Genomic DNA, 10,494 nt, shown 5'->3' on the forward strand with positions numbered 1-10,494 from the left:
ATAATGACAATTTACATTTGTAGAAAAAAATATTTGTGAATACAGAAATTGTTCAACTGGAAATTGCAAATATTAATTTCCAACTTTTAAGAAACACATGGTGGAAGGTGGCAAACTTCTCAGTGTTTCTTGCTTCTGGTTGGGCCAGATAAACCACTAAAATCTTCAAAAGTGTAGATGTGCTTGACAATGAAACCTAAGGAGAAAGAGGGATTAAAACATTTTCGAGCCATGGAAAAGAGTTTGCTTTGAGACCACATCTAACAATTGGGAAAGATAATGGTCTTTTTTTTTCAAAACAGGTTTGCCCTGCCAGCATGTGTTAGAAGGTTTTAAGGCTTAATAAAGACCATTCAATCTAACTAGCTTTTGTAAACTTCCATTTGTAAATGCTCCATTGCCTACTGATGCCAGCTAATTGTTCCTTTAATAATGTAACATTTTTGCTTAAGTAATCTTGCCTAGATAGCCATTATACAGCTATGATGATTCTCTGTTGTAAATGTACTTTCTGATATATATCCTGATTTTTTCCCATTACTTTTCATTCTACTCTTACTGCATTGATCGCTTAAACCTCTGGAGACTCTATATTTGCATTTTTCACTTACAATAGATTTGTCATGCATGATTACCACTGTTTTTCTAGTCTTCCTCTAATGAGGATACCACTTGGTAATACTAATTTCTTCCTCCATCAACTGGTTGATAAATATGCATTTGTTGTGTGCCTAAAACCTCTACTGATTAGATTTACAACTTTGGGTGTGCAAGGAAGGCATTATCAAGTCTGTAATTTCAAAGGTGTTTCTGAAATTATATTTAATTTGGGATTATCTCCAAGATTCATATTATACATGCAATATAGATTTTTCACATAACGTTGTCCTCATTAATCTTTTGTTTCCTGTCACTGGGGGAGTCACAGATACAGCCCTAAGTTTTCATTAATGATTAGTGATTTTGTATGCCTCAGTTTTGGAATGCCCAACTTGATATACCTTAAAGGAGCTTGATTTTTCAGTGGACTGATGGTGATTTAAATAGGGTTGCCAACTTTCTAATCACACAGAACTGAACACTCTAGCCCCGCCCTTTCCCTGAGGCCATGCCCCTCCAACCCCTGCTCACTGCATTCCCTGTCTCTTGGTGGCTCACTCTCCCCCACTTTCACTGGTCTGGGGTGAGGGCTCTAACTGGGAGTGCAGGCTCCAGGGTGGGGTCAGAAATGAGGGGTTCAGGGTGTGGAAGGCGGCTCTGGGCTGGGGGTTGGGGTGTGGGAGGGGGTGAGGGCTACGGCTGGGGGTGTGGCCTGTAGGGCGGAACCAGGGATGAAGGGTAGGGGGTTCAGGAAGCGGCTCCAGCCTGGGGGGTGGGGCAGAGGAGTTCAGGTTGTGGGAGGGTGCTCTGGGCTGGGGCAGGGGGTTGGGTGCAGAGGTGGGTGAGGGCTGTATCTGGTGGTGCAGGCTCTGTGGTGGGGCTGGGGATGAGGGGTTTGGGGTGCAGGAGGGGGATCCAGGCTTTGGGGGGCTCAGGGCTGGGGCAGGAGGTTGAGGCTCAGGTTTGGGGTACAGGCTTACCTCCAATGGCTCCCGGTCAGCAGCTCTGCAAGGGGGCTCGGGCAGGCTTCCTGCCTGTCCTGGTGCCATGCTGTGCCCAGAAAACAGCCAGCAGCAGGTCTGGCTCCTAGGAGGAGGGGAGGCAGGCAGTTCTGTGTGCTGCTCTCGCCCACAGACACAACCCCCACAGCTCCCATTGTCCATGGTTCCTGGACAATGGGAGTGCAGAGTTGGTGCTTAGGAAGGGGGCAGTGCACAGAGCCCCATGTCCCCACTGCCTAGGAACCAGACCTGCTGACTGCTTCTGGGGCACAGTGCAGAGCCAGGACAGGCAGGGACTAGCCTGCCTTAGCACTGCAAACTGGACTTTAAACTGCCTGGTCAGCAGTGCTGACTGGAGCCGCCAGGGTCCCTATTCGACCGGGTGTTCTGGTTGAAAACAGGACACCTGGTCACCCTAAATGTATACCATTAGAGGATCTGGCCTACCATGCTTGGAAAAAGGACAGAAGGTAAAATTATGAAAAGTGCTGTAGTGATTTGGTAGCTGAAGTCCCCTTTCAGAAGTGACTTAGGCACTTAGAAGCTGAAATGTAATTCAAAGTGTATTGGAGTTAGAGGTTTACCTACTTAGGTTCTTTTGTAAATCCCTTAGGCACCTATATGCATGTTAAAGGTTTAACCATTGCCCTTTCATTTAAGTTATCTATGAGAGACAATTAAGACCAAAAGAAAGGGGTATATGAGTCTGCTCAGGAATTTGAATGATCTGGGTGGAGGGGGTTTGCAGGATATTGTTTTGGCTAAGCGTGTGTGTGTGTGTGAGAGAGTGTGTGAGTGAGAGAGAGAGAGAGAACAGAAAGCGACTACCTCCTGTTGTTTGGTCCCTCTTGTATTCAAAGAAACAAAACCTCATACATGCTTTTTAAACAGAGAAAGAAGATTGCATCAAAGGTAGCAGACTCCATCAATTTCTCCTCCTGATCAGAACAGCCTACAAGACCCTGAATTTTGGCTAGCAACTCATGTAGCTACCTAAACGCATTTGTAAATCTGGCCCTAAGTCACTTCTGAAAATGAGGTTTAAGCTTTTAAGTCATGTAGGTATTGAAAATTTTACTCAGATTAAATGATATAATAGGTCTTTTTCATCTCTAAGTACTGTGCTCCTATTAGTTGTGCTAACATTTTTCTGTTAAAACTCAAGCTTTAGAAATTGAGAAATTTTGTTAGGGAAAAAATCATTCTGGATGATCCCTTAATGTTTTTTGAAAAAAAACATTGCTGAGAGAGGTGAGTTTCATCCATGGCATTTTGCAAATCTTCAGAGAAAAGCCAAATAAACTATAAATTAGACACTACCTAATAATTCCTGGTTATATTTCATGACATATTTCATGGACCCTACCAGTATATGCACTAGGTCTCATGAATCAACATTATAGTAAAATATAAGTTTCACCCTATTCTGCAAGAGAAAATATGAAGTTTTTATCTTCCTAAATTATAGTGTTATTTGTTTCTTGATTTTCAGAATGAAGAGTTTTCCTAAATTAACTCTCTTGTGTAGAGTATACATTTTGAAGGGGCTAGTTTCGCAAGTTGTGATAGGGTCAAGTTTAAATTATCTGGTCATCAGTGAAAACTGGAATTTATCCAGGTATTTCCACCCCCTCTCCCCATGCTTAAAATCTTAGGAAATATAATGACAAGGTTTTATTTATTCACAAATAAATTCCACAATAATTAAATATAAAAGTTTAATAAAAAGGATTTGAGAGTGTGGGGAAAAGAAGATTGTGTCATTGCAAATTGAGTTGCCCATGTTTATATTTAGGCCTGTAGTTAAGTATTTTGCTCAAGTGGGACCTAAAACAGGAAAGTAGCTTGTAGGATGTATTAGCCTAAATTTCAAGGTCATTCCTTATCCTCTTTTATCTGTTTACCTCATTAGCATTTTCCATTTAAAAACAAAACAAAAAAGACAAGGCACAATCACTAAGTATTTTTATTAGTTAGATGCCATGTTATTAGTTGATATTCAATGCTGACTAATCACACAAACTATCAAAGGCTGATTTCTACATGTATAATGTTCATTTTGATTGGAACATATTCTTTTGCTGGAGAAAGGTAGGGGTGTGTGTGTATGTGTGTGTGAGAGGAGAGAGAGAGAGAGAGAGAGAGAGAGAGAGGTAAATCTCTCACAAACCTAACTACTGTGGTCCCAGTGCAGGCTGTTGTTTCTTTGGGTCTATGAAAATTTCCTCTTGTTATTAACCAGATAGACCAAGTGAAGTGTATAGAAAAAAATTCAAAGTTGCTCAATATTCGGTCTGTCACTGCAGAGAAGAGCTCAGTGGCCCACAATATAAATAAGTTTGGGTTAAAGTATAATACCTAATTATAGTCACACCTTAAACAAAATGCACTTGAGTCAATGAGAATTTTGACTGTGTGAGGACTGTAGGATTACTCAATCCAATTAAGCACATTAGGTTCCTAACTCTCATTGAAAGTCAATGGGAGTTGGGCACCTAACTCACTTACGCTCTTCATTCCTCATCATGAAAAACTGCAACAGAGAACCTCTTACATAAGATTCTCTCTACACCAGAAAAAAACCCCACACATTGGGTATTAGACAATAATAAAGCTATTTAATTAGGAAATCCATTTTAATTGTAGAGCTAATAAAATCCCAGTGTTAAAACATGAAACATACTGTATAGCAGGCACATGTGTCATCTGTGCACTTATGGTATTTAGTCCTGGGCATTTATATACTTATATTTAAAACATTTTAAAAACTGATAAAAATAATGAGATAAAATACAGTTAGGCTTTTATGCTGTTATATCAGAACTGATTATATCATCATCAGATCTTGACATCAATCCACAGAGTTGGAGCTACAGCTTTTTAACGACCGGCAGCATTATACTAGAGCACGGGAAAGCTACAGGTTGTTCTGCTCATTTGCAGCTCCATAGTGATTTTCTCTTCTGAAGAGCTTACTGTTTAATTCATCTCTCTCTGCTTACAAGCAGAACAGCAACCTGCCAATTCCTCTATACTGTGCAGGTTACGGTTTCATGAATCTTAGGAGACTGAAAAAACTGCAGGCCCTGGTGCATTTATACAGACAGGATCCAGACCTCCTGAGGGCTAAGCAGCTAAGTTTACTGCGTGACAATGTGAAGATCATAGGAGATCCCATATCACTTCTTCAGTGCAATACCTCTGTAGAGAAGACAGCCACGAAGGAGGAGGAATCGCCAGAGACAGCTCAGAGTGAGGAGAGTGATTTGGAAATTGAGGATGATGGTGTTATTGAACCAGATCTGAATGATTCCCAAGAAATGGGAGATGAATATTTGGAAAAAACAAATGAGATGATAGACCAGGCCAATGAAAAGAGGTGAATGAAGGTGAATTTCAGAAAGTCTTTGACTTGTTCACAGATGCTGTCAGGATGAATCCTCACTTCAACTCTTGTACGTTAACCGAGCCAGTGTCTTTGTGAAACTTCAGAAGCCAAATGCTGCCATTAGAGCCTGTGACAGAACCTGTAAGCTTAACCCCAATTCAGCGGAAACATGTTGTATGTCTTTACCGCCAAGGGAGAAGCTGGGAAGGGGCAACTTTAAAGCGCTGCCACGGCAGTGCTTTAAGGACAGTCCTTTGCTGTGGCAGCGGCATCTGGAGTCCTGGGCCCTTTAAATCACCACAGAAACCCTGGGTGGCGCAGACCAGGTGGCCTGGAAGGGCTGGCTGGGGGATAGGGATTCCTAGCCCCGCCCCTTCTGCCCAAGGCCCTGCTCCTCTTGGGGCCAGAGCCCTGCCCTGTACCGATAAGTGTCCTGAGTTATTTTCACCCCTGTGTAGTAATAATAATGTTTTTATTGGATTACACATTTAAATTTATATTATTGCAAAGCGCCATTAACAGATAGGCCTGCAGTATTTGGGATGTTGTGAATATGTATGTAATCCTAGATAATTATACATGTGTATATATAGATATTTTAAGATATTTCAGCATGGCCCTCTTAACCCGCAGTCCGTTAACATGCGGTCATGACAGCTTGACTCCTAACATCCGTGCGTAAACGGGTCTGTACTGTACTACTGGTTCATAGAGAAAAATCTGGTTACATGATTCTGGCTTCTTCTCTGTTTTCAGTTACTATATCAAATTTGAAAAAAAAAAAAGTAAGTGCCTTTCTAAAATTGCTTTTTCCATATATGCAATTGCTATGGTAGTCACAAGGATGTTATAGAGAGGGAAGATTATCCATTTGATTGTTTCATAGCACAAGCCTGTCTACGTAGGCCGAGATGCTTCTCTTTTATGAAGATGAACTAGAAAGCACTGACTCTAAAACTGATTATTACTTATGTGAATGGCACAATAATCCCATTGCTAATACAGTGTAATCATTCAAAAGAGCGGTTATCGTACAGCATATTCATGCATCCGATGAAGTGGGTATTCACCCACGAAAGCTCATGCTCCAAAACGTCTGTTAGTCTATAAGGTGCCACAAGACTCTTTATCCCATATTTAACTATGTAATATTTCAAATTTGTAATGATTTTTATCAGTGATATATTTATAGAAAAGCGAGTGTGCAGCTCTAGTGAATCTTATGAAAACATCAGAAAATTTCTGTTCTGAATCAGGAATAAGTGGCTATTTCACAGTGTAATCTTGATTATCTAAACGTCAGTAGTCAGAAATTGTGTTATTCGAAAGAGGATAAAATTTCCTAATGAAAATGTATTTTATTATCCAAAATTATTCTCTGTCTTCTGTTACAGTTTACATTGAATTATCAAGTGTAAACTGTATGTATCTTGCCTATTTAGGGGTGAGGAAAATAAACATTCTGAAGACACAGTGATCTCTCCATTAAAAAAAAAATGTACAGGACAGATATTACTCAAAACTAAGGAAAAAGCTTCCTTCCTTGGTCAAGAATCAATCTGCTGTTTTTTGACACAGAGGTAATTAATAGTAAATGTACTGTAGGGGCCTTTAATGGAAATGCTGATACAGCGTGGCTATAGTGCCTCATATCTGGTGTTATAGTTACTACAGTAGTCATAAAATAATGAGAGGTAAAATATTCTATAATCACAATATGATTTCATCTATGAAGCCCATGCAGTTAAAATTGTTACATTACCCTCTATATAGCAATGCAAGATCTCATATTCTAAAAATAAATAAAGGGATCAAACTAATCTTATTATTTATACATATATTAATAAAAGGTGATAACATTCCAGTAAAAATATAGGCGGATGGTCAGCCGCTTTCCCCTGGCGCTTTCCTATAATATATGTAGTTCAGTGAATGCATGCCTGGTGATTAAATAGATAAAAATCTTTTTCTGGGTTCAGATGATATCATAATTTATGACATCATCAGAATGTATGGCATAACCAGAGCTGTAATAGAGAATGACACCTTCAAAAAAACACCATAGATGTATTTGCAAACTGTAGTATAAAGACCACAGTCAGAAGGGAACATACAAGTCTAGCTTGTTCCTCCATAGTGTTGTCTCACATTGAGTTAGTAGTTAAGCAACTGTTACAGCTTTTATCTTTTCCCTCTGCCCCAGCACAGTCTGTGTTGCCCAGTTCCCTTCTGGCCAAGCCACCATGGATCCAAAAAAAAAATTACTGAACTTCAGGCCTTGGTGGATCTCTACAGCCAGGATCCAACTCTTTTGAGAGCCAAGCAATTGAGTTTCCTGCGGGACTCTATAGAGAGCATGGGAGATACCATATTATGTTCAGTGAAACATGCCTCTGAAGAGAAGACATTCAAGGAGCAAGGGAAACAACCCGAAGCAGCTGAGAGTGAGGAAAGTGACTTGGAAATTGAGGATGATGGTGTTATTGAACAGGATCTGGATGATCCCCAAGAAATGGGAGATGAATATTTGGAAATAACAAATGAGATGATAAATCAGGCCAGTGAAAAGAGGGAACATGCCCTTGCCGCCCTGGATGAAGGTGAACTTCAGAAAGCCATTGACTTGTTCAAGGATGCTATTAGGCTGAATCCTCACTTCATCCTCTTGTATGTTAACCGAGCCAGTGCTTTTGTGAAACTGCAGAAGCGGAATGCTGCCATTAGAGACTGTGACAGAGCCTGTGAGCTTAACCCCAATTCAGCAGAGTCTTACAAGTGGACAGGGCAAGCACACATGCTTTGGGGGCACTGGGAGGAGGCAGCCCAAGATTTTACCTTTGCATGTCAACTGGATTACGATGAAGATACCAATGCCATGCTAAAGAATGCACAACCGAGGGCTGAGAAGATTGTTAACCATCGGCAAATGTATGAGCGTAAGCATGAATTAAAGGCACACCGCAAGATGCTGGAAAAGGTAAAATTGGCCTTGGAAGAGCAAAAGAGAACCCAGAAAGAGGAAAGTACCTGGCAATGGATGATTAGAATCTGGTGGAAGTACTTTGACTTTTTTACAACCATTCTGGATCCAAGGATTATAATAGCATGGATGGATGTGATCTGGAACCCAGATAACATTTACAAATACCAGAGCAACTGCAAGTTCATGAAGTTCATTGGCCAGTATGACTGAAGTCAACCATAAATGGCCTTTTCATTCAAATAAATTTAAGGCTTATGACAAAACATGATTTATCCTTTGTAATGTCTCTTTAAGGCATGTGCTACATGTAGTTTTTGTACCAGTATAAGTATTTCACTTAGGGGTGTGATTTTATTTTTAAACCAAACACTTCTATCACTACAACCCCTACCATGGATATAGTAGGCTTGACAGAATTTGATTTTCTTAGAATTTCAATGGATTATATTCATGTTTATTTTTACACATTTTTTCTTACTTTATTTACATTTTGGAGGGAATTATGGGGGTCAGACAATAATTAATGACAGACACAGATTCAAAAAAGTTAAAGCTTTATTACAATTAACACACTAATCGTCTATCACATGTAAAAAATACAAAGTGGACCTCTCTCTTAAATGAAAATCTAAATTATAAAGCATTTTTCTTACTTTGCCTATATGTAAATTTCTATGATTATAAATTGACATATTTTTCATCTCTGTGTGTGCAAGCTGAAATCAATTTTTACCAACACGTATTGATAATAATCTTATCCTTTGAAGCCTAAACAGAAAAGTACTTTATATTAGTATAGCTTATTCCTTTTCCTGTTTGGGAATAGCTATACTGGTATACAGCACCTTTGCAATTTTCAAAAGTTCACAGCATTGGCCTAATTGTGCTCCCATTGAGCTCAGTTGAAAAATTTAAATTGCCTTCAATGGAAGCAGAGTTATGCCAAGACTGAGTGCCTTTGAAAATCCCATGTTTACTCAATGAAGCATTCAGTGCTCTGCCACAATGTTTAATTCAGAAACCAGATATGGGAGGAACAGAGCTTTAATGAGAAGATATCATTTAACGTCTTCATATTTTAACCAGAGCAGGCAATTTTTTCCCTTCTGCATCATTGCCACTTAGTCTGTTAAAAGTCTTTCTTCACAATTTTGTAAACAAATCATTTATATTTGGAAACTAAGTTATGTTTTGGTTCAGTTATATTTCCTAAGTGAATTTCCAGTAGTAAAATCTCCTCTCAGCAAAAACTTCTAATAGCAGAAGCGATCTTTCTTCAGGGAATTTAACCTTTCCCCATTAATACCAGTGATGGTTTCAAAATTGCTTATGCCATCAAAAAAAAATCAATACAAGCCTTTCTTTTGCTTAATATATACAGCAGAAGCCTGAGCCCCTTGTAGAAATTCAGTATATCCAATATCACTTACAAAGTTTTTAACATTTGTCAGAAGTTTCCCATCACTTATCACCTCTGCCCTTCTGTGAAGAGATAAGTGAAACTAAATCAAATAATGAATAAATGGATTGGCTATTGCCCAACTTTTTACAGAGGTTAGGGATACCCTGGTCTTATCCATCACACAATGAAATCCCATTTCTATAAGTGCATTTCACACCAGGTGACAAATAATCCTGGAAGTGAAATTTCAGCAGCAGTTAATTAAACCTTTCTAGCAAAATTCAAGAATGAAGGACAGAGTGTCACCCAAGAGAGCATATGAAGAGGTTGCAGAGGAAGTGTGGAAAGCATACATTGTACAGTGGTGGCTCTAGATGCTTCTGTCATTCAAAAGCACAATAGAGGTGTAGTTGTTCTGCCTTTTCTTTTTAATGCAGATAAACATTTTCCAATGTTGGAAATAATCTACACTGCAATAAAGATGTGGCTGGAGGGGGATCTCATCAGTAGAAGAAAAGACCAAAGAGAAGGGTAACACAGGAACAGAAGCAAAGGTACCAGGGGACAGATTCTGCTACTCTTCCTCACAGAGGCCTGTCTGATGCAGAGAGTTTAAACTGGATGATCATAATGATTTCTTCTGGCCTTAATATCAATGAATTGCTGAGTACTTAATTGCATGTGACGTGAGGGCTTATTGAAGTCAGTGGGACTTCTCAAGAAAGTAAATGCTCATCAGTGTGAGTAAGAGGCTGCTCCATATAGCCCCTAATATATTTTTTAACGAATTATATAACTCCTGTTTTGCACCAGTGAAGGAATAAAATGGACACTGTGTAGAGTCAAGCACATGGGTTTATTACACACAGCACTGGCGGATTGTCACTTTGCTTATTAGGCTCAAAGACACTGCCAAGAAATTGATAACAATAGATTATATACATTATCCTTGGGTGGAGGAAGCGACAGGGTGGGAAGTCCCGAGCCCTTGGATAGATCTAGCAGCAAGACCAGATAAGCACAATAAGCCAATAGTCTAAAAGATTACATAATGGCTTCGCCCATGGTTTCAGGTTAACATATTAACATACAACATACTGTTAGTATACAGGTGTTTTCC

At 39.5% G+C, this 10,494-nt stretch overlaps 1 protein-coding gene and 1 pseudogene across 1 annotated transcript in view; both read left to right on the top strand.

Moving 5' to 3' along the window:
• Positions 1–8,216, top strand: part of LOC120398430 (putative protein FAM10A4) — a 68,038-nt gene extending 59,822 nt beyond the window's left edge. The window contains exon 3 of the mRNA XM_039525872.1: positions 7,193–8,216. Within this exon, the coding sequence (XP_039381806.1) occupies positions 7,346–8,182 (837 nt within the window). The 5' untranslated portion in view covers positions 7,193–7,345 and the 3' untranslated portion in view covers positions 8,183–8,216. The remainder of the gene's footprint in view (positions 1–7,192) is intronic.
• LOC120397276 lies at positions 4,655–5,282 on the top strand (annotated as a pseudogene).
• Positions 8,217–10,494: the final 2,278 nt, after the last annotated feature.

The sequence above is a fragment of the Mauremys reevesii genome, linkage group 2, assembly GCF_016161935.1.
Source record: "Mauremys reevesii isolate NIE-2019 linkage group 2, ASM1616193v1, whole genome shotgun sequence".
In the NCBI taxonomy this organism is placed as follows: domain Eukaryota; kingdom Metazoa; phylum Chordata; order Testudines; family Geoemydidae; genus Mauremys; species Mauremys reevesii.